Here is a 24,455-nt window from a genome sequence, read left to right on the forward strand (position 1 = left end):
AGGAATTCTGGGCCCCCTGCAAGAATACTAAAGTGGGCCCCTGAATTTTCCACTTTTTTTCTTAGACTACGTATGTATGATCATTTTTTATTTAGCCTACTTTGTTTTGATGCTAATGCAGCGTTACTATGAGTATTAGTCAGGGTCTTATCAGTCATACAAAGATTAGATTACTGGGGTTTTTTATGGGCCCCACTGGATTTATCATCACCTTTCTCCCCTAGACAACGGCCCTGGTAGAGGATGATCAGGACTGGACAAGATGGCATTATACATTTTTGTGATTGTGGGCTGCGGGACACCAAGTGTTTTGCTGCCTTCATTTACTATCTTTTAAAGGGACAACGAGGAGTTTCTATTTGGTTATAAAAAGTCTGATATTAATGTGGATGAATCTCCGTTACCACTTGTTAATGGTCCATTTTAGATAAATCTATGGTTTTGTCTCTATGGTTATTTTGTTATTATTAGTGGTGGTGGAAATGCTGGGCGAGCCGACCAGCGTTTCTTTACTTTTGGTTTCGTGGCGAGTCATGAGAATAACGCCGCCGTATGAATCTCCGTTTATGGTGGGAACTACGACGGTATGTGATCGTCTTCCAACCTCTGACTTTAATTCTTGATGAATGAAAACATGAGTCTGTCTTGTGCCGGTCAAAGAATTTCACGGTGCGGAGGCTCATAAATGTAGTGTGGAAACACTTCGCTTTAACAAAACTCCTCGTTGTCCCTTTAACATGCGGTTCTTATTTTGTGTAGAAAGCCCAGAATAAAAGGAGATCGAGCAAAGGGTTAAAACAGACTCAATAAAAGACCTATAAAATCAAACCACCGCCGGCTTTTCTACATCAAAAGAGTTTAGTTTTCATAGAAAATAAAGTTGCTGCTGCAGTCCCTTTTTGCAGATGACATCAATGTTCAGGTTACGGGTCGAGTTCTTATCAGTCACTGTCCCACCTTGCACCACTCCACCATCTCCAATACTGAACAAGGTTATGCCATTAAAGGAACGACAAGGAAACAGTAATGGAGCTATTATATGACTTGTGTTAGTTGCATCCAGCTGTTCTACAGATGAATGGAAACCATTTCAACCATTATGCAGAATGACTGCAGTTATTTCAAATGATTGCAATCAGGCGATTATGTAACAATAGTGTCAGGCCTACATACAACACACATCACCTGTCAAACATGGTGGGTGTGTACATGTGTAGCTACACATGTGGCTGGCATCTGTTGAGTCAGTGACATGCAACACATTCTTCTCTCTCAAAGGTTTCACCCTGCATTGTTCAGTCAGATGTGTATCAGATTTATGCCAGATTAATGGAGCGTGAGGATTACAGTTTCAGTGACATGCAGAGAAGTTATTAAATAAGTCTTTAAAAAAACTAAATGTTTTGGCTGCTGTTCCCGAAATGACGCAGGAAAACAGCGTGGAGTCATAATATAACTGTTGTCACCAGCGTGGATGAAACAGAGTCTCAGCGATCAGCAGGACAGAGTCTGTTTATTAACAACAACAACAAAACCCTACACAGCATCACCGTGGGGAATGAACAGTTCTACAGACACACACATCTCTCTCAGTTTACAGTTTGCGATGCTGACTTCCTCTCCTCCACCTGTGACTGAACTGAGGGGAAACATTCACAGGCTTCAGTCTTTTTCAATTCCCACCAATAAATATATCAAGTCTTCATTTTGCCGCATTACATTCAGTTGAGTTTGAGGTGCAACTGTTCATCAGGAGGTTTTCACCGGGTGCTGTGACGATTAATCCAGTTAAATTAATTGTCGTGGCAATAATTAATGAATGGACAAGACAGAGTTTACAACCAGAGCTCTGTGAGGCTGCAACGCAGACAGCTGAGCCCACGTGAACATAAAATATAGAAATAAAGACAATGACAGTGTTCAGCAGACATACTGTTTACCATGAGCTAATTAGCACTAAACACAAGAGGCTGATGGGAATGTCTTTGTTTTTGCAGGTACTTGGTCATAAAGTTAGTTGATCACCTTGGTGGACCAGACTTCAGGTTCTATAGGCACAATCTAAATACTTAAGCTGCTGTTTCTGTCTGTTAAAGAGATAGTTCAACATTTTGGCAAATTGGGCCATTGCCATAATCCCTATAGTCATAGCAGTAGGTTTGTTACCTTTAATTGTCGGTGCAAGCTGTTTTTAGAACGGCGGAGCAGAGCCGCAGTCTCTGCATTTGCCTCGAACACAACTCCATCTCATAATTATCATAATATCATTGTGCAGGTCACAACTTGTCCACCAGAGCGTTGTGGAGTTGTTGGATTGTGTATTTGATGAGTTTGATGAGGGAAACCAAGAAATCCCATAATGAGCCTCCGTAGCGTAGCTCTGAGCAGCTCACGGCTCTGCTCCGCCGTTCTAAAAACAGCTTGCACCGAGAATTAAAAGTAACAAACCTACTACTATGACTATAGGGATTATGGCAATGGCCCAACTTGCCAAAATGTTGAACTATTCCTTTAACTAATGAAGAGACAGTCTATTTTTTAACTACTTGAATTAACTGTATAATACTGTATTTTACCTACATGTAAACTTGCTGTAGCAGCCGTTTGTCCAGTGTTCATAGTGACGCCTGTAGCTCTCTCCACCACCAACCAGCTTCCTACTTGCTCAGTGAGGTTCATTATGTCAAAGAATTGCAATACTTATTGTCTTTCTTATATATATAAGACAAAAACAACAACATCCTGTCTGATATATATAAGAGAGCCAACATGTGTAGCTTCTTACTTGGTTTCTTATATTAATGGCTTCAACAATACAACGTGAGGGGGGCAATAAATTAAACAAAGGCGATTCCCACATGGATTCAGTTGTCGTTTCCTGTTATAACAATCCCAATCTACTGTGGAAAAGATCTTTCCATGAAAAAGAATAATTACAATATTATATTAAATTTGATGCTATTTTCTGATATCAATATAATTATAAATGTTCTGTCTTTTTGGGGTTTGGTCCAGCGAAGGAGTGGGAAGATGTCACCGTGAGCTTTAAGCGACTGTTACGGCCTCTGTATTCTGATCTTCTGTAAATCATTGATTAATGAGGAATTGATCATTTCTTCTGCTTTAACTTGCGTCTTGCTGAGGAAACAGGGGATTAACAGCTGTCAGGAAGTCGCTCCGGACGAATCCACATGCAGCACAGCGCAGTAGAAATGCACAGGTACTGCAGAGTGAACAGATGCTACCTCCGTTAAAGTAAAACCATCCCCGGGATACATTAGACAAACAACCACACACCCATCCCAGCACATGAGAAAACAAGAAACTAAATCAAACACTGGCAATATTCAACATTGCCTCAACCAGTCTGTACATGGTTTTATATCTGTGACTCCAGACACAACAGCCTTCCTTCCTCTTCTCTCCCTCCTTCCCTCGGTCAGTGGGGTTTGGTGGTTGCTATGACGTGAGACGAGGGGGTCGTGGGGATGTCGATCACTTCGTGTACGGCCGGCTGGAAGAAGTACATCTAAAAAACAAAAAGAAGAAAAGACAGGAGGTAAAGGATGTGCTGGAGGTTCACGGTGCACAAGTAGTCCAGTCATTTTATGAGAAAAGGTTGAACAAATTGCAACAGAAGCAAACTCAACTGATTTTGTATCCTCAGCATGTCCTGAGTGAGGGAAAAAAAACCCAGAAGAATCCCATCAGGGGAAAGTTTAGAAAAACACCCAAACATATCCCATTTATACGCCTATTCATTATTTTTCTCACGTGAATAGGGTAAAATTTTTAACCTTTAAATATCTCCATGAAAATTACTGAGTTGATTACTTACATTAAGACAAACAAAAAATGTATTACAAGTTTTTTGAAATTCTTTGTTAACATGAGCAAATTTGCATAAATTCCACCGTTTTGACAGCACATGTATATGTATATATACTGTAAAGGTGCTGTGGTGGTACCGGCATGAAAACTGGAATGAGTTGACTCCAGAGGTTCATAAAGGGACCAGTGTATTGTCTTGAAATTTCAGACCAAGTCACAGAGTTTACTTTCACTTTCGTCAGCTTACCAACTGTACCTTTAATGAGCTAGGTTGCTAGGCTACCATGTAAAACGAGTGCTTCCCGCAGCGACGGATTCTTGAAAAATTGCAGTCATCTTGAAATTTAAAGTGGTTTCTTGTTGGTTGACCTCTGGAGTCAACTCATTACAGTTTTCATGCCGGTACCACCACAGCACCTTCATATATACATGTGCTGTCAAAATGGTGGAATTTATGCAAATTTTCTCATGTTAACAAAGAATTTCAAAAAACTTGTAATACATTTTTTGTTTGTCTTAATGTCATTAATCAACTCAGTAATTTTCATGGAGATATCTAAAGGTTAAAAATTTTACCCTATACACGTGAGAAAAATAATGAATAGGCGTATGAATGGGATATATATATATGTTTTTTTCTAAACTTTCCCCTGATGGGATTCTTCGGGGCTTTTTGTTCCCTCATTCAGGACATGTTGAGGACACAAAATCAGTTGCTTCTGTTGCAGTTTGTTGAACGTCGACTGGACTGAAGCAGAGTGAGTGTTGGTGTCACCGACCTTACAGCCGATAGCCAGCAGCGTGTGCAGAACCACGATGGTCACCACCGTGGCCACGGCCGTCAGCTTGGTGTCGTCACGGACGACGGGCCAGAAGGTGAGGACCAGGACCGAGCCGGAGATCGTCATGGCGACCAGGATCAGCGTCCAGCGCAGCCACTCGAACGGGATGATCCATAGAACCTGACACACACACACACACACACACACACACACACACACACACACACACACACACACACACACACACACACACACACACACACACACACACACACACACACACACACACACACACTGTGAGACCAACAGCTGTCTGATCGGCTGAATGATGAGGACAGGACCATGCACCATTTGCTGAGTGGTGTTTGTTAAAGGGATAGTTCAACATTTTGGCAAATTGGCCCATCACCATAATCCCTATAGTCATAGCAGTAGGTTTGTTACCTTTAATTGTCGGTGCAAGCTATTTTTAGAACGGCGGAGCAGAGCCGCAAGCTGCTCAGAGCTACGCTACGGAGGCTAATGGGATTTCTTAATGAGATAATAACAGAACGTTACGAGACAGAGTTGTTTTTGAGACAAATGCGGAGACTGTTTGCCGAAAAACTGTCCCTGAAGGCAACGCACATCAGTGGTTTTGCATGAATTTCCCTCTAAAACAACTCTGTGTGGTAACGTTGTGTTATTATCTCATAGCGTGGTGAATGTGCAGCTCACAACTTGTCCACCAGAGCGTTGTGGAGTTGTTGGATTGTGTATTTGATGAGTTTGATGAGGGAAACCAAGAAATCCCATGAGCCTCCATAGCGTAGCTCTGAGCAGCTCACGGCTCTGCTCCGCCGTTCTAAAAATATCTTGCACCGACAATTAAAGGTAACGAACCTACTGCTATGACTATAGGCCAATGGGCCAATTTGCCAAAATGTTGAACTATCCCTTTAAAAGCTGCAGCAGGGAGACAGTATGAGGAGCAACAAACATCACAGGGAGGAGGCCGTGGCTGATTCTCTCCTGAGCTGAGTGCTGTCACTCTGATTCCTCACAGGTTGTGAGTGAGTTGATGTAACAGAGTTAAAGGGGAACTGGCCTCTTCTCCTCTGTGTTGCTAACCCTCCTCTTGGCCATGTGCATTTTGTTTTCAACAAAGCCGATGAGAAAGCAATCCATGGAGCGGTGGATAACATCATTTATGATGCACATCGTTCATTATTATTTAACCATCACAATCACTGTTTAGTTAAAGGGATAGTTCAACATTTTGGCAAATTGGCCCATTGCCATAATCGCTATAGTCATAGCAGTAGGTTCATTACCTTTAATTGTAGGTGTAAGCTATTTTCAGTACGGCGGAGCGCAGCAGCTGGCTGCTCAGAGCTACGCTATGGAGGCTAAGGGAATTTCTTGGTTTCCCTCATTAAACTCATCAAATTCAACATCCCAAAACTCCACAGCGCTTTTGTAGACAAGTTGTGAGCTGCACAACCACCACGCTATGAGATAATGACGGAACGATACGAAACGGAGCCGTTTTCGAGGTAAATACAGGGTAAATACGGAGACTGCTTGCTGAAAAACTGTCCCTGAACGCAACGCGCATCAGCGGTTTTGTATGAATTTACCTCGAAAACGGCTCCGTCTCGTATCGTTCCGTCATTATCTCATAGCGTGGTGGTTGTGCAGCTCACAACTTGTCTACAAAAGCGCTGTGGAGTTTTGGGATGTTGAATTTGATGAGTTTAATGAGGGAAACCAAGAAATTCCCTTAGCCTCCATAGCGTAGCTCTGAGCAGCCAGCTGCTGCGCTCCGCCGTACTGAAAATAGCTTACACCTACAATTAAAGGTAATGAACCTACTGCTATGACTATAGCGATTATGGCAATGGGCCAATTTGCCAAAATGTTGAACTATCCCTTTAAGGAACAAATGTAGCATAGTTAAGGTGAAAATCCTGCACAGTTTCTCATTAAGCTCCTGATCTAAACCAAATTAACCGAGACACAGGTGAAAAAGGGATCTAAGATGACTCCTTAATATTTGTGATGAATATATACACCGATCAGGCAGAACTGACAGGTGAAGGGATACAGTATATCAGGCAGCAGGTGAACATGTTGAGTGTTGTTGAAGTTGATGTGTTAGAAGCAGGAAAACTGGACAGTGTAAGGATCTGATCCAGTTCTCCCAGGACGACTGGTCTCTCATGTCTTGTGGGCTGTTCCCGGTCTGCAGTGGTCAGGAATCAGGATCTATCAGGCCTGGTCCAAGGAAGGAAGAGTGGTGAAGCGGCCACAGGCTCAGTGATACACGTGGGGAGAGAAGGCTGGCCCGTGTGATCCATCCAACAGACCAGAACACACAGCGCAGCACAGTTTGTTGTGTATTTGGCAGCAAAAGGGACCAACACAATATTAGGCAGGTGGTGCCTGATGGGTGTATATCTGGATATTGAATATCTTGTAATACTAAATATCAGCTAGTTTGTGTTATATTCTGATACAGTGATGAACAGCTTACATCAACGCAGCAGAAAAGATGAAAACTCTTGGATCTGGAGACTTTTGTCCAGTTTGCTGGTAAATTGACAGTAAATTGCTTCTCCAGCTCAATTTCTGTCAAATCTATCTCTACTCCACTGTAGTTCAGAGTTCACCACATCACTGTCAGTCATTTACATCACATTCCCACTGTATCTGAACACTTCAGTAGCTGGGATGAAAAGAAGAGAGAAAATGGTAAGAAATTGATGACAGATTGACAGATTGCAAAACACACACAGCACTGTGCAAAAGTTTTAGGCACTTCAGATGGTTAGATTCTTCTCCGTTACAGAGTACCATCCCAGTACAGTGACCCAAAAATTACAGCCAGTGTCAAAAATAACTATTTTTAGATAAGACTGAGTCCTGCAACAGATGGTATAGTCCCCCCCCCCCCTCCCACCACCACCACCCCACCACCACAGAGCCTCAGTCTGGGATTACATGAAGAGACAGAACAACTATGGCCAGTTCTCCAAGATGCTTCACGGCAGATTATGATGAGATTCAGGTTTCTCCTGTTGACTGGACTTTGTGTGAAGTTAATTCATAAACAAAGACTGTTCATGAATCATCTTCACTTTACTTATGGTGCTTTAAACCTTTGCACAGTACTGTATGTGGTTAGCCGTTCTAACAGGCATGTCTTATGTTTCTTATGCATTTCTCTTTTTGCAAACTTCACTGAGCATTGTTCATCTGTACAAACCCTTTTTTTCTCTGACCTACAACCAATCACGACTGCCGTGAGTGTGATGTCACCTGTAAGCGCAGGATCACATCGAGAACTTACACTGTAGTGTGTGAATGTGAACGTGTGTGTTGTTTGTCTCTATAGTCCAATAGAGTCATTATGTCACTGTTTAGAGCAGGTCAGAAATTGGATGAACCAAAATTTCCTTCAGTTAAATCAAGAAAAAACTGAGGTCATTGTTTTTGGCACTAGAGAGAAGAGGGTTGCTGTCAGTAAACACCTTGAGTCACAGAAACTAAAGACCAAGTCTGAAACCTTGGTGTGCTGATAGACTCAGATCTGACCAAAACCAAATCAGCCTTTTATCAACTTAAGAACATATCCAGAATTAAGGGTTTTATGTCCCAAACTGATCAGGAGAAGCTGATTCATGCTTTTATCTCCAGACTAGACTACTGTAACGGTCTTCTGACTGGTCTCAAACAGCTGCAGCTCCAGTTTTAACCAGAACAAAGAGATCAGATCACATCAGCCCGGTTCTTAAGACCTTACATTGGCTCCCAGTCAGCTACAGAATAGATTTTAAAGTTCTGCTACTGGTTTACAAATCACTGAATGGTTTAGGTCCAGAATACATGAATGACATGTTAGTAGAGTCTAAACCCAGTAGAGCTCTGAGATCTACTGACTCAGGTCAGATAGTGGAGCTCAGAGTTCAGACCAGACATGGTGAAGCAGCATTTAGCCGTTTATGCTGCTCACAACTGGAACAAACTACCAGCAGACCTGAGATCAGCCCCAACTGTCAGCACTTTTAAATCCAGGTTAAAAACATTTCTCTTTTCACGTGCTTATAGCTGAGAACTTAAAACTTTATCTATTTTCTTTTATTTGCTCTTGCTTCTAACTCTGTTTTTGTGTTTGTTTTTATTCTGTTTTATGCTTCTCTTTAAAAAAAACCAGTTTTGTCTTTATGTAAAGAACATTGAGTTGCCTTGGTATAAAATGCGCTATATAAATAAAGATGCCTTGCCTACGTGTGGCCCTGTGACAGACACCCTCACCCTGTGTCAGCTGGCATCATGGAAAAGTGGCACAGACAATATGTGGATGTAAAATGACATTTCTGTTCTGATAATGCTTTAAAACAGGGAGAGACAGTGTTCACCTAATTGAATAGTTTTTTTCTTACATAAAAGCTCATTGGTCAGGCTGTCAGGAGGAAGCATGTACTCACCGAGGTGGGGATGTAGATGAAGAGAGAATAGCCGTAGACACACACTGTCTCCAGGAAGGAGTAACCTCCGATCTGCCTCTCAGCCCCTTGCCGCCAGGTCAGGAAACCCCATAAACCGATCGGCACAAGCCAGGCGTACATGAAGATCACTACTGCAGCTATCGTTACTGCGAGGAGAAAGTCAGATGCAGAAAATGAAACTAATTCAATAAAAAATGACACAGCAGCTTGAGGCGGAGCGTGGAGCTGGACCGGGTCTAGGACTCACTGACCTCTGTGGAACTGGGGTCTGTAGTGGTAGGCCGGGTCTCCCATGTGGCTCAGGAAGTTGGACAGGTTCCCGCTGATCACCACCGAGAACACCAGCGTCACACAGATCCAGAACGGACCTTTACACACAGCACACAGCACACAACACACACAGCACACAACACACACAGCACACACAGCACACAGGAACAGATCAGAGACAGTCAGACATGGTGAAGTCCACGCAGCAGCTGAGCTTCTCTTGGTGCTCAGAGGATGACCGTTCAAAAAACTGTACAGTAAGTATTGTTTCTCAAGTCGTCAATTTGTGTGAATGAGGTCAAAACTGTCTGCAATCTGACGTATAGAATGTGTGACAAGTGAAAATGTGAGAGCTACAACAGCTGAAGTTTTTTATTATTTTTTACTAAAAAGAAGAAGAGCCTAACTGTGCGTTCACACCAAAAGCTTCTAAAGCGTCAAAAACGCTCGAGGGTGGGCGTCAGACAAGACAGCTCCCAAAACAGCAAATATTTTCAGCCACTTTGGCCGCTCGTCACGTGACTGACATCAAAGTTCGTTCGTGCTGGTCATTGGGGAGCCGAAATACAAAAAAAAGGGAAAAAAAGGAAGCTGAAGGACATCTCTATTCTGACAGGCTGCCGCCGGTTGCCGCTGAACCGCGTCATAGCTAATTGCCATAAAGTTAAACCTGGCTCAACTTCTCGTCTGGTGACGCTTTGGACGCTCAGTGTCGCCGGGCTCTCATTGAAAATGAATTGACTTCTGGCGTTTTGACGCTTTGGAAGCTTTTGGTGTGAACGCACAGTAAGAGATTCATCTCAGGCCTTGTGACACACACATTAGCATAATGGCAACAGGTTAAAAGCTGAAGGAGACATTAAAAAGTTAAATATAACTTCAACAGCTGAATGTACTATGACCCATTATATATATACATACATACAGTACCGGCCAAAAGTTTGGACACACCTTCTCATTCAATGTGTTTCCTTTATTCTCACTGAAGGCACCAAAACTATGAATGAACACAAGTGGAATTAACAAAAAAGTGTGAAATAACTGAAAACACGTCTTTTCTTCTTTGTCTTCCCTTTCTTCTTTTCTTCTTCTTCCTCCTCCTCCTCTATCTCTGCCCCCACCAAGTCTAGTTTCTTCAAAGTAGCCCCCCTTTGCTCTGATTACTGCTGTGCACACTCTTGGCTTCTCTTGATGAGCTTCAAGAGGTGAACCTGACCTGAAATGGTTTTCACTTCACAGGTGTCAGTGTTGCCTTGTCAGGGTTCATTAGTGGCATTTCAGTGAGAATCTACAATGTAAATAGTCATGAAAATAAAGGAAATGCATTGATTGTGTCCAAACTTTTGGCCTGTACTGTAAATATGTAGAGAGAGAGAGAGAGAGGGAGAGAGATACGTTATTGATGCCAGGGGAGGTTATTGTGCTACAGAAGCATTCACATTAGTGTAAATAGAGAATAAGAAGAACAAAATACGAGGGAAATAAGTCAATAGAATAAAAAAAAAATGATATAAACAAATCTATCATTTAAAAAATCTATAATAAAACACCCATCTAAAATATCAGAAAATAAATATATAAACAACAGTGCAATGATGCAAGAACTGCTCCAAAAACGATGAGGTGTAACTCCAAGTATGGAGGATTTGATAGAAGTGCAGTATGAGCCTCTAGAGAAGCAGCTCAGACTGTTTCAACTGTGTCAATAGCTGCAGCAGCTCAAGTTCAAAGGGGTTTCTTGTTGTTGGAAAAAAATATTTTGGAAAAATAATATTTTAAAAAAAGGTGGAAGTTAAAAAAGGTAGCATAATGTCAGCATTAATAAATTATGGAAGAGCGTTAGTGATTCAGAGATAAAAAAAAAAAAGTCTGAATTTCTGAGAAATTAACTGACTTGAGTTTTTATCTCAGAATCTTAAAGGGGACCTATTATGCTCCTTTTTGCACCAACTAAAATAGTTCCTGGGTGTCTTAAAGACATGTCTGTGACGTGCTTCGGTCAAAATACCCCAAAGATCAAACATCACAGCATTCTCAAAAACAGGGCTCTGCAAAACGGTCTGTTTCAGTGGCCCCTCCCTTTAAATGCAAATGAACCACTCCCTCAGCATTACGTTACCATGACGATGTCTACTACTAGTACCTATACTGATTTGGCCAAAATGTAGTATGCAAACAAAAGCTAAATCTGCAGTAGGCAAAGTGCCAGATCTCCAGTATGTATCTGACCAGTCTACATTGTGTAATGAAATGTGCCCATGACCTAGTCTCACCCTAACCAAAGATGGTATAGAGTAGTCTTTGCCATGTAGGCTACTGTAACTATGTAACATGTAATATAAAAATGCAAAAATAATTATATAAAATAAATTAAAAATATATGCAGACTGGTCAGTTCATTGTAAAACAGTTATTTATTGATGTAAATGTGGTGATTTGTGCACATAGACGAGCTCCGCAGCACTGCTCCTCCTCTCCTCCTCCTTCTCACAGCTTCACTTTTCATTCAAACTGATTCAACTGCCACAAGATTTCATCAATGAGCCAACATTCTGCTAAATAGACTAACCACACGGCGGTAAACGTCTAAAAAACCTGCGGGTATGTTTATTAGCGAGGGTTTTCTCTACCGCGATGAGCACGGACGCCTGCCCGGCCAAGGAGGCCTGCAGACGGGCTCTGCCTGTGTGAGGAGCCGCTGCAGCTCCGGAGCTCCGGTGCTCCGGCGGTCCAGCGTTACGTCGGTCCGGCGAACAACGTCACCCCGGCGGTACGTCGCTCCTCACACAGGTACAGCTTCACTTACATGAAACGTCGGCGTAAACTTCTAAATAAAACTTAGTAAAGTGACGCTACAGCGCTACAACATGTAGGGAAGAAGCAGGAAGTAGTCCGCTCCGCTCTCCGCTGTGACACCGGCCACAACAGAGCAGCATGGGGGGAGGCGGGGCCGGCTGGAGCAGAGACCTCGGCATGACCATGTAGGGGAGTCCGGCACGCATCGACGTAGACGCGAGCTCATGTCAAAAAAAAACTCAGCGCAACCGAGTGTAACAGGTGTGCAGAGAAATCCCAATTATCTAGCAGGGTTTACCTCCAAATGCATTAACCTCAGGATATGACACTTCCACGGCCTCTAGAACCATTATCCAACATTTTAAACACATATAAAAGTCTGAAAAGCTGGAAAAGCATAATAGGTCCCCTTTAAAAAAAAAAATCTCCGTTGCTGGCCCACACGCTCTTCCGTAATAAATAGAGGTAGATAAATATGGTTTATGTTTAAATATATATAATATGGCTTACCATATAGATCAGGGTTAGATCTCAGGTAGTGCTTGATAAAGTTTTTTCCAGGCAACGGCAGAATTGATCCTTTAACTCTGTCCAGCACCTGCATCACATGACGGGGAAGTCACACAGAACAACAGTACAAAACGTTACAAAACTACAACAAATAAAAATGTATTTGAACTTATTTTATTATTTCTAAAAAGATATTTGTATCCACTGTGCAGTTACATCATGTGCAGAGCGGCTCCTACCTGCCCTGTGTCCACATTGAAGAAAGACTGATAATACTCAAAGGTCCAGAAGCCTCCTGCTGCTTTCTGTCCCCCTAACAACTGAGAGAAGACACGTTTCTCAGCTGCTGTCACGCTGCAACATCAACACTTAAAGGGATAGTTCACCCAAAATTCAAATTTCACTCATTATCTACTCACCCTCATGTCGACTAAGAGCTGTGAGAATTTTCAGAGTCCTCCGTGCCTTCTCTGAGTTACGGGGGGGTCCGCGCAGCAGTATTTGAAGCCCCGACATGAGAAATTGTTCCGCCGGTCAGTGCAAATCACGCGAAATTTGCACTGACACAGGAAGAGCAGTGAACCGAGACACTGGGAGCTTCCTCTACAAACAAGCTTAAAATATAGACTTATTTAATTTTTTTCGGAACAATTTCTCATGTCGGGGCTTCAATACTAGAGGGACATTACAGACGAGCAGTATGGAGGTATTTGGATGTTTTTTGGTGTGTCCTTTTGGACGAAGAAAGTTGGTATCCATTGACAACCATTATATGGACAAATACTGCTGCGCGGACCCCCCCGTAACTCAGAGAAGGAACGGAGGACTCTGAAAATTCTCACAGCTCTTAGTTGACATGAGGGTGAGTAGATAATGAGTGAAATTTGAATTTTGGGTGAACTATCCCTTTAACCAGTCAGCACAGACACCTCCCTCACCTCTGAGCTCTCCTCCTGACCCTCCTCGTCCTCCGACAGGTCCAGCTTCACGTCCTCTCCGGCCGCTGCAGCCGGGCCGTCTGAGGCCGCCATGCTGAGCGTGGTGGCCTTGGGGTCTGCCGACAGCAGCTCCGCCGCTTCCTCAAACTCTGCAGACACACAGAGAGGGGACACAAGGGTGAGTGGTGGTGGTGGGACAGTGGGACGGAGGGGAACACAAGGGTGAGTGGTGGTGGTGGGACAGTGGGACGGAGGGGAACACAAGGGTGAGTGGTGGTGGTGGGACAGTGGGACGGAGGGGAACACAAGGGTGAGTGGTGGTGGTGGGACAGTGGGACGGAGGGGAACACAAGGGTGAGTGGTGGTGGTGGGACAGTGGGACAGTGGGACGGAGGGGAACACAAGGGTGAGTGGTGGTGGTGGTGGGACAGTGGGACGGAGGGGAACACAAGGGTGAGTGGTGGTGGTGGGACAGTGGGACGGAGGGGAACACAAGGGTGAGTGGTGGTGGTGGGACAGAGGGGAACACAAGGGTGAGTGGTGGTGGTGGGACAGTGGGACAGTGGGACGGAGGGGAACACAAGGGTGAGTGGTGGTGGTGGGACAGTGGGACAGTGGGACGGAGGGGAACACAAGGGTGAGTGGTGGTGGTGGGACAGTGGGACAGTGGGACGGAGGGGAACACAAGGGTGAGTGGTGGTGGTGGGACAGTGGGACGGAGGGGAACACAAGGGTGAGTGGTGGTGGTGGGACAGTGGGACAGTGGGACGGAGGGGAACACAAGGGTGAGTGGTGGTGGTGGGACAGTGGGACGGAGGGGAACACAAGGGTGAGTGGTGGTGGTGGGACAGTGGGACGGAGGGGAACACAAGGGTGAGTGGTGGTGGTGGGACAGAGGGGAACACAAGGGTGAGTGGTGGTGGTGGGACAGTGGGACGGAGGGGAACACAAGGGTGAGTGGTGGTGGTGGTGGGACAGTGGGACGGACGAACGGCAGGTCGTCCACTTATCAGAGGGCAGAGGTTCCACCCCAGCTCCTCTAATCTGCATGATGAAGTTTCCTTGGAAGAACCTTTCAGCCCCAAACTGAAGGCAGTGTGAGAGTGTGTATATGGGTGTGATGCATGAAGATGTGTCAAACCTTTTTACATCAAGGACCCCTAAACTGACACAAATTAGACCACGGACCCCCCCAGTGGACAAAGTTTTGAAACAAGAAATACACAAATATTTGTTTTGAGACTGAAAAACATTACTTTTTTTAGTCAATGTATGTTCAAATTACTGCCAATGGCATACATACAAAAATCAAGAAATTTCTGGAAAAAATGCTATATTTCTGGAAAAATAAAAAGAGAAAAAGTTGGGGACCCCCTTGAACTCTCTCAAGGATCCCTGGGGGTCCCCGGACCCCACTTTGAGAACCACTGCTGTAGAGAGTGATCATTAGAGTAGAAAATAAGTGAAGCCTATTTAGATCCAAGGACCAAAATGTACATAAAACACACTGATCAGGTTACTGAGTGAGCAGTTAGAAGAATGATGAGGCAAACTAATTAAACCCAGCACAAATAATGTGGAAACCTGTTGTCGTCAAGTCGTCAAAAAACATTTGATGTCATAGTTCATTAACATCTAAACCTGCGTTAAATACAACAAAGTGACACAGTCTCTGACCTGCCATTGTATTGTGCTGCTGCACTGTAATTTCCCAGCTTGTGATCAATAAAGTATATCTATCTATCTATTCAGATCAAATGTTAATTTGTTTATCATTTAAATAGCGGTATTTCCAGAAATTAAAATGTGTGGGGGGAAAAAAGTCTATCACAGGGCCACATATAGGGACAAACAACACACACACACACACAATAACATTCACACATTAGTGTAAGTTCTCGATGTGATCCTGCGCTTACAAGTGACATCACACTATACAGCAATCGTGAGTGGTTGTAGGACGGAAAATAAAATCACTATATAGATATCACTAAAATTAAACATGTCTGAAACCACATTTTGAAAGCGTTTTTCCATTTCCATCCTAAGAGTAACTGGTAACTGAAGCTGTCAAATAGAAAGTACAATATCTCTTCTGAAATGTAGCAGAGTAGAAGTAAAAGGAAAATATAAATGGACATACTCCAGTAAAGTACAAGCACCTCTAAGCTGTACTGAAGTACTGCACCTAAAGTTACGTAAATGTACTGTGTGTCTCTGCAGTTAGGCCTGACTGCAGCTCAGGTGTCCTGCAGAAATGTCCTACTGCCAGTAGAGGACACTGTTAACAGCTGCTCTGCTGCAGACAGACCTGAGGAGCTGCTCCCTTTATAGAGAGCCTAAGCGGAAGCAGGAAGTAACGGTCACCATGGGACCTCAACCATGGATGTATTATATTAACTGGATACCGGACCGGAAAATGGCCGCCGTTCATTTCAATGAAAAGTTGCTCGCCTGGCGCATACGCCGAAAAAGTTTCTGACTTCCGGGTTTACTTCCGCGTTATGCGGCCCATAGAGCATGCGCAGTTGAGTCACCCCCCATAATGCTCTGCGGTCTCCCATCATGCCCTGGGGCAATGAGAACGAGCAACCGCCGTTCTAGTTTTGGCGCTGCGCGTTCATGTATGTGTTACTTGTGGATTTAAGGAATGAGTATTAAGACTTTTACAGGACTCACACAGACTTTAAAACAAAGATAATGATTTAAAAAGTAAGACGGCCGATCGTAGGTTTACTACGGTCGTTTATATGATCGTTAAATCGTTTTGACAGTTAATTAATATACGATGTTACACTGAAAACGAGTTAGTCCGAACCTGTAAGCTTAAATCACAATGGAAAATAAATCATAATTAACTGTATTTTTGTTAAACATGACAGAGATGACCACAGAACACCTCAAATAATGTAATGAGGCTTTACTCTTACCTTTTTTTATATTGAATAGTATATTTAACTTGCTGCACAGTTCACCAGTTGTATTTACAGGATGTTGGTGGAGTATAGTCACACGTGTTTTGTTTTTATCAACCACAGCTGTGATTAAAGAAAATTAGAACTCTTTGGCAAATGCATCTTCCTTTTAATAATTGTCTGTACTGGCTGTGTTCATAGTTTCATCATCATCATTAAGCCTTCAGGTGGATGAGACTCTTTGTAATTCAACAGTTTAACCTTACAATATTTCCACAACACACAGAATATCAGTGTCCACTAAATACAGCTGTTACAGAACCAGACATTTTAATTAAACACGATGCCTCAGACACAGTTGATGTTGGATTTGGTAGAAGCAGGAAAAAGTCACAAGCATGTTTGTTTTTTTCCGAACAATTTAATAATATGATGATGAGTTTAAGTGATCATTTAGCTACTGACATTGAACAAACACACACTGACGACGGTGAGGAGGACGATGAGGAGGAGGACGTCCACGGTTCTTCCTCCGGCCCCGGTGAAGACGGGGAGCAGCTGCACCGTCAGGACACCACGACACACACCGACCATGGAGGAGAAGTCTCGGTTCCTACATTTTACCACCGTGGCATTAATTAAGCCGTAAAATAAATTGACGTGAACGGAGCAACAGGTGTAGAACATCAGCCGCGATGAGACACTGTTGACACAGACACACACATACAGCATAAATGACTTATCAAGCTAAAATTACTGAAAAATATGAGTTTTACAGGAGCAGTAATGTAAAACAGTCCGGTTTCACGTCAGTAAAAGCAGTCACTACGAGGCGATCTCATCAATTAAAACGTTACGTTTAAGAATACGAGTTGACAGGAGACTAATAACAGACATTGACTATCATAAAGTTAAATTAACTCGATGTGACCAAACAAAAACTCACCTTTGAGCCGTGTTTTCCACTTTTCTGAGTGATTTTAGCACCGGACAGCGTCTCATTAGTTCAGGCATCCTCGGTCCCGGGACACACGACCGCGCACTGCTGGTGCACGGACACAGCCGTGACGTCACGGCCAGAAATGAGACTTTTCTGTGGCTTTTCTGGCCGTTAGAAAACATTTTGACGGATAAAAAGTCCATGACTTAAAAATATAGAATACAAAGATTAGTAATTAACGGAGGTTACAGCTGGAAGTGTCCTGTGAACAGTTTTACAGGCTTCTCTTTTACTATTGCGGTCTATGGGAAAAATCCTTTCTGGGCCGCATGGGATTTTTTGTTGCAGTACCACGGGTGGCCACTGGGAAAAATCGGCGTGCCTGCTGAGAGGATTACAGGGGGGCTGACCTCAACTCTGAAAAACTCGCCATTCAAATGAACGGGACGGAAATTTTTATTTCGTGATCCGTTTGAATTGTGCCATGAGAAAAAAATATGTCCTCTACCTGTTTAAAACATCACGTTTCATCCCGAGAAACCAGCCGTCTGTTGTAAAGCTATTGTAGAATAAAATTCAGAAGAATCTGTAAGCAGAAAGACTACAAGTCGCGTAGGTGACGTCACACACCAATTGCCGCCCTTTCCCGTGTCAGTTGGTGACGTATTTTTTGTGGGACACAGATTTGTAGTCCGCAGAGCAGTCTTCACACAAAATACGTTCTTCTGTTGCCGTTTTATGATAAACGGCTGATTTCTCGGCATGAAACGTGATGTTTTAAACAGGTAGAGGACATATTTTTTTCTCATGGCGCAATTCAATCGGATCACGAAATAAAATTTTCAGTCTCATTCATTTGAATGGCGAGTTTTTCAGAGTTGAGGTCCCATGGCGCCGTTACTTCCTGCTTCCGCTTAGGCTCTCTATGTCCCCTCACTCCACAGGTGAGGACATCTGTCATTGCTCTCTAGGTGAAGGTCCTAAGAAATGCTGAAATACTTTAACAGAGGAAATAAAGAGACAAGTAACCCTGATGAAAAGCAGTGATAAGGTCCTACAGTTTAATATCACAGCAGAAGTGACAGAGAAAACAAGTGACCTAACAGCAGTATCATCCTATGAGAACAAGGCCATTGTGAGGTAAGTCAAATAAATAAAGTCCCATCACTTTACCTTGGAAATGTAGATCATTTGGGCTGGCCATGGTTCCAGTGGCCTAACAGCAACCTCATGCAACACCTGAGAGAATATGAACATATTATATTCACATAAAACAGCTTCTTGTCAGCTTAATCAGGAGACTGCTCATTACAGACCAAACATCTGTTAGTATAGTCAGCAGTAAGTGACGTATCAGGAGGCTGCTTTAAGTCCAAACTACAACAGTACAAGACATTGTGGGAAAATAACAAAGACAAGTAACTTTTAAATTCTACCTCGGTGTCGTGAGCAGAAAAACAGAGGTTTAAGTCGCACCTGTCCGCAGGAGATGAGCTGGTGGTTCCCTCTGACAGCTAACTGCGGCTAAGCTACACCAGCAGCAGCACCGTTCACCATCCGCCTAGCTGCGTCTGAACCAAGGAAACACACAGAAACGACCAAGCGGCCCGCGCACCTTTAATAAACGGACAGTTTACAATAAAACTACTCTAACGCTCCCTGTCAGCTAACACAGCGCTGCTCCCTCAGTCCAGCTGGCACCACTTCCGGTACACGTCACCACGTAAACAAAGCTGTCACGTGAATCGCGGGCTGCGGTCGAAAATTAAAATGAAAAAAAAAGAAAAGAAAAAGAGGGGAAAAAAGGCCAGTCCTCCCATTCTTATTTGTCTAATATGATTATTATTATTATTATTATTTTTTTTTTAGTATTATTATACATATGTTTTCTGTTTTTCTTTTATTTTTTTACTTTTGCCTTTTTTCCCATATTTAATCTATTGCATATCAATTTACCCTGTCCTTAATTCTGTATTATTATTATTATTATTATTATTATTATTATTATTATTATTATTATTATTATTATTATTATTATTAATATTATTATTCTTTTTCTTTTTCTTTTTTTTTGTCTAACCTCAATGGGCTCTCCCCCTCAACCGCATTGTTCTCTCAATCCAGGTCTCCCGTTCCGTCTGCCTTTTTTATTTATTTTATTTTTTTGAGTTGAACTGCAGAAGGGAACAGTGGTGAGGGTGTCTATTTCATGTTTTAAAGAGGGAAATGGAAGTCTTTTTCGGTTGTCCTTTCCAAATGTCACATCATGTCCTGTAATTCCTCCAATAAAGATACGTTTAAAAAAAAGAAAAAGAAAATTAAAATGAAAAAGAAAAAGAAAAGAAAAAAAAGGGGGGGGGGGGGGGGGGGGGCAGTCCTCCCACCAAACAAATGCGCGTGGAATCTGCATTTTCTTTTCAAACACTATTTAATTTTATGCTCATAATTTTGTGAACAAATCAAGGTTAAATTATATTTTGGAACAAATATTTTTTATTTCACACTGAAAAAGAAAAATGTATAAAATGTCACTGCCTACGGTACATCTTTGGAACAAGAAGAACAAGAAGAAGACGTTGGTGTGAACAAGCGGAACCTTTGTGAGGAACTAGATTCCAGTCGGAAGGAGAAACTAGGTTCACCCGCGGGCGCCATTTTGGTTCCATGTGAGCTGTGTTCTGTAGCAGCAGAATGATTCCTCTGCATGAAGGTGACCGCCCTGGTTGTTGAAGCCAGTGGAGATGGCCTCGTTGCGAGCAGCGACGAGGAGGTTGTGCTCTGCGGCAGAAGCAGCAGCAGCCCCGGCCCCCACGGCCCCCCCGGCCCCCCCGGGCCCCACCAGCCGCTGGGACCGACTGAAGAACAGCAGAGCAGGTGAGAAACCGACCGAGTAACTGTTAAGGTTACAGCAGGGACATCACTGCACTGGGTCACAGTCACTGTCAGTGCAACTACTGCTACATGGTTTACACTAACACACTGCAGCTGCTAAACATGACGGTTTCCCGAGCTGCCAGAGAGACGTGTTGTGTATGTGGCTGCAGCTGTGACAGGTAACATGCGGGTTAATGATCATACCTTACCGCTCCATAAGCAGCACAGTCTGACAGCCATAACGCCATAATGTCACCTGAGTCTGTGTGATCCATTGATTAGTTTCTCTGGTTTGAGTATTTTTGTTTTCTTCTATTAACTACTGGCAACACCCCCCCCCCCCCCCAAAAAAAAGTAACTTTATTTATTGGCAGTATATGACAACTAGTCAAAATAACAAAAAATCTTTTCAGACCTTGAATAATGCAAGGCAAACAAACGACACAACAAAAATATTTTAATTTAGGAAGAGTTTGTAAATCAGTTTTGGTGGGATAATGTCAGTTTTTAATCCCAGCCAAACTGGAATGGAATGAGTGAGTGGCATACATGTAAAGCTGTATTTTAAGAAACATTTGTGAAAGTGGTCTCTTACTTTTTTTCCAGAGCTGTGTTTACAAAGGTAAAATGTGTCACAACAGACTATTAAAGCAGAAGTAAGTGATCCGGTGGTTTTGGCTAACTTCCGGTCAGCAGATGGAGTTAGCAGTCCCCGCCCTCGTCCCTACGTCACCACATTCAGGCGCATCCCTTGGCTGCACACACAGAGAGGACTGCCCCTTTATGCCGTTCTCTCTCCTCATTGGATAAAGGTTGTAGGACACAAGGAAAGTTTTCTCCTGGGCTCAGAGCAGAGCAGAGTGACTGACAGACCCGTGTTTCAGACCAAACACTCTATAGAAGTGATTGCTGTCGGAAGATACAACTATTTAAGACTTAGATTAACACAAACATTCACCTGACTTCTGCTTTAATAAAACATAGTAGTCCTCCAGTCATAATGAACATGTTTGTTTGGTACAGATCGAACAAACATCACATCATCAGATCAACATCAGCAGATATTAAGACTCCAACTGAAATCGTGACTCATATTGCAGTATACTCTATTCAGCCTCGGTTTCCCCTGCATTATTTCCATCTCTTTGACTGGTTTTCTCTTCTCCATCATCATCATCTCCATCAGAGTAGAAAAGGAATCAGTGAAGTGTGACAGTAAATGGAACTAGAGTGACAGTCGGTACAGTACAGCCGAACACTCCTACATGTTTGGTACTCACATGTAGCTTTATTGTCTGAAATCCATACGCAGCACATCTGTATGCTTTTAGTTCCATTCCTCCAGCTGTGTGATTGATGCAGGGGTGAGTGAAGGCTACTCCAGACACCACTGACTGACTCCTGTGGTGTTGAAAGCTCCTCACACGTCTCAGTCAGGTGTGTCTGTGTCTTTAGGGCTGCAACCAACGATTATTTTTATTATCGATTAATCTGTCGATTATTTAAACGAAAACGATTAATCGATTGGTTGTTTGACATTTTCCAACATTTTATTGACCAATCAGTGTTTCTCAAACCACCAGATGACGTCCTCAAATGTCTTGTTTTGTCCACAAACCAAAGAGATATTCAGTTTGTTGTCATAAAGGAACCAGAAATATTCACATTTAAGAAGCTGAAATCTTAAAAAACTACCCAAACCAATTATTAGATAATCAAAATAGTTTAATACTCAGTTATTGTGCGATTAAAGGGATAGTTCAACATTTTGGCAAATTGGTCCATTGCCATAATCCCTATAGTCACAGCAGTAGGTTTGTTACCTTTAATTGTCGGTGCAAGCTATTTTTAGAACGGCGGAGCAGAGCCGTGAGCTGCTCAGAGCTACGCTACGGAGACTCATTATGGGATTTCTTGGTTTCCCTCATCAAACTCATCAAATACACATTATCCAACAACTCCACAACGCTCTGGTGGACAAGTTGTGAGCTGCACATTCACCACGCTATGAGATAATAACACAACGTTACCACACAGAGTTGTGTTAGAGGGAAATGCAGAGACTGCTTGCCGAAAAACTGCCCGCAATGGGAACGCACATCAGTGGTTTTGCATGAATTTACCTCTACAACAACTCTCTGCTCCGCCGTTCTAAAAATAGCTTGCACCAACAATTAAAGGTAACGAACCTACTGCTATGACTATAGAGATTATGGCAATGCATGGGCCAATTTGCCAAAATGTTGAACCATCCCTTTAATAGATGAATTGTTGCCTCTCCAGTGTGTTGTGGCCGTCAGACAGGACTGACTCTCTTCTCCTCTGCAGGTGTGTGGTGCCGTGGTCTGGTCACTGACTACAAAGAGGCGTGTAAGGAGATCGTGGTGGGTGCGTGGGAGCGGCCAGTCCGGGCCTCGGGCTACGCGGCGCTGCTGGGCGGGGCCTGGGCCTGCTTCTACACCAAACCAGACCGGACGTCCTTCGAGGGCGCCCTGCTGGAGCGCTCCAACCAGCTGGCCCTGCTGTCCCCGTGGATACGCAGCGGGGCGTCGGACGGCCACGTGCAGCGCCTGGCCCGGCTGCGTAACGAGGGCCGGCTGCGCCACGCCGGCCTGGGCCTGCTGTCCCTGGTCTACAGCGCCCCCCACCACCCCGACGCCAGCCTGTACGAGGCCCGCTGCTCCAACCTGGCGCCGCCCTGGTGGGAGTTCCACCGCCGCGTGCTGGACGTGGGCTTCGCCGGCCGCTGGTGGGTCCTGGACTCTAAGATGCAGGACTACGACGTGAACCCGGACGAGTTCAAGCACCTCCCGGCTCACATGCAGGGGACCTCGCCGCCCAGCGCTCAGCAGGTGGAGAGGAACGAGAGGCTGCACAGAGAGTCCTGGTTACCCCCCGCCCCGAAGGAGGAGGAGGAGGGGGAGGGAGAGGAGGGGGGGAGAGGAGCGGACAGAACGGAGGAGAGGAGCAGTGAAGAGAGTCACATGAAACCACTGAAAGAGTAGCAGATATTATACACACACTGATAAAAGACTGTACCTCTTATTCTCATTTGTCACATTTTGCTGGATTTAACAAAACCATTTTTCACATCTTTGGTTCATCAGAGTAAAAGCCCCTTCACAATCTACAGCTGTGTTTTATTTATTCCTGCTTGGTTTGTTTTGAAGACAATGTGTCAATAAATCTGTCAGTTATCTCCTGGCATCTTACAGTTGTTTAATCTCTCACAACTCACACACATTCATGTAAATCAGCCTTTTGGTAAAATGCAAACAAACATTGGATATTAAAGGGCTAGTTTGCCCAAAATTGAAATTTCACTCATCTACTCCCCCTCATGTGGACTAAGGGCTGGGAGAAGTTTCAGAGTCCTCCGTGGCTTCTCTGAGTTACAGGGGGTCTCGGCGTAGCAGTGCATGTCCATATAACGGTTGCAAATGGATACCAACTGTCTTCGTAACAAAAAGACACACCAAAAAACATCCAGATACCTCCATGCTGCTCGTATGTAATGTCCATTTGTATTGAAGCCCCGAAATGCGAAATTGTCCCGAAAAAAATTAAATAAGTCTATACTTAAAGCTTGTTTGTAGCGGAAGCTCCTCTTCCCGTTTCGTCAAATTTGGACGAACCAGGGTCTGTCCTCTTCCCAGTTCATCCAAATTTGACGAACCGGGAAGAGGAGCTTCGAGAAGCTTCCGGCATGAGGGTGAGTAGATAATGAGTTAAATTTCAATTTTGGGTGAACTATCCCTTTAATAAGCAATGCCTATTCTTGCTTTTTTTTTTTTTGCTGCACCCACTCCCCTTTAAACTGCGTTCCCATCCAATTAATTAGTGTCTTCTTATATTTTTGTTTTTACATGTTACTTTAATTTCTGCAGCAGAGGATTAAAACAATGTGTCTCTAGCATCTCTACTCTGATGGATTATTACTCTGTGGAACATTTGAGAAATGACAGAACAAGAAAGAAGCAGTTTACACAGATATGACTTCAACATCTGATGTTTTACATTAGTGTTTCTTTATAAGAATGCAGCAGGATTTGAGGGTGCAGTAGCAGTAATATTTATGCCATGTTGACTGTTTACATGGACAGTATTCT

The 24,455-nt window shown here is 43.5% G+C and overlaps 2 protein-coding genes across 3 annotated transcripts; one reads left to right on the top strand and one right to left on the bottom strand.

Annotated features, from left to right (window-relative positions):
- Positions 1 to 1,494: 1,494 nt before the first annotated feature.
- Positions 1,495 to 19,161, bottom strand: yipf2 (Yip1 domain family, member 2). 2 transcript variants are annotated; one of them, XM_085785227.1, is made up of 9 exons: positions 18,949 to 19,161; positions 18,646 to 18,711; positions 13,618 to 13,766; positions 12,919 to 12,999; positions 12,680 to 12,767; positions 9,355 to 9,471; positions 9,083 to 9,249; positions 4,611 to 4,793; positions 1,495 to 3,529 (listed from the first exon to the last, which is right to left on the bottom strand). In XM_085785227.1, exons 2-9 carry the CDS (start codon positions 18,674 to 18,676, stop codon positions 3,440 to 3,442), a joined length of 906 nt encoding a protein of 301 aa, XP_085641353.1. In that variant the 5' UTR covers positions 18,677 to 18,711; positions 18,949 to 19,161; the 3' UTR covers positions 1,495 to 3,439. The 2 variants fall into 2 exon arrangements, with proteins under 2 accessions (XP_085641353.1, XP_085641355.1); XM_085785229.1 differs by having other exon boundaries at positions 18,909 to 19,151.
- Positions 19,162 to 20,121: 960 nt separating this feature from the next.
- On the top strand, positions 20,122 to 24,174 carry timm29 (translocase of inner mitochondrial membrane 29). Its single transcript, XM_085785230.1, has 2 exons — positions 20,122 to 20,346; positions 22,675 to 24,174. Exons 1-2 carry the CDS (start codon positions 20,214 to 20,216, stop codon positions 23,349 to 23,351), a joined length of 810 nt encoding a protein of 269 aa, XP_085641356.1. The 5' UTR covers positions 20,122 to 20,213; the 3' UTR covers positions 23,352 to 24,174.
- Positions 24,175 to 24,455: the final 281 nt, after the last annotated feature.

The sequence above is a fragment of the Trachurus japonicus genome, chromosome 8, assembly GCF_045865225.1.
Source record: "Trachurus japonicus isolate A0001 chromosome 8, Traja_1.0".
NCBI lineage: Eukaryota > Metazoa > Chordata > Actinopteri > Carangiformes > Carangidae > Trachurus > Trachurus japonicus.

Coding starts and splice junctions, on each gene's coding strand:
- yipf2 (XM_085785227.1), bottom strand. CDS start 18,676: ATGGCCAGCCCAAATGATCTACATTTCCAAG. Junction 13,000..13,617: donor GTCAGGAGGAGAGCTCAGAG/GTGAGGGAGGTG, acceptor GTCTTCTCTCAG/TTGTTAGGGGGACAGAAAGC. Junction 3,530..4,610: donor TGCTGGCTATCGGCTGTAAG/GTCGGTGACACC, acceptor TTTGTTTTTTAG/ATGTACTTCTTCCAGCCGGC.
- timm29 (XM_085785230.1), top strand. CDS start 20,214: ATGGCCTCGTTGCGAGCAGCGACGAGGAGGTTGTGCTCTGCGGCAGAA. Junction 20,347..22,674: donor ACTGAAGAACAGCAGAGCAG/GTGAGAAACCGA, acceptor TCTCCTCTGCAG/GTGTGTGGTGCCGTGGTCTG.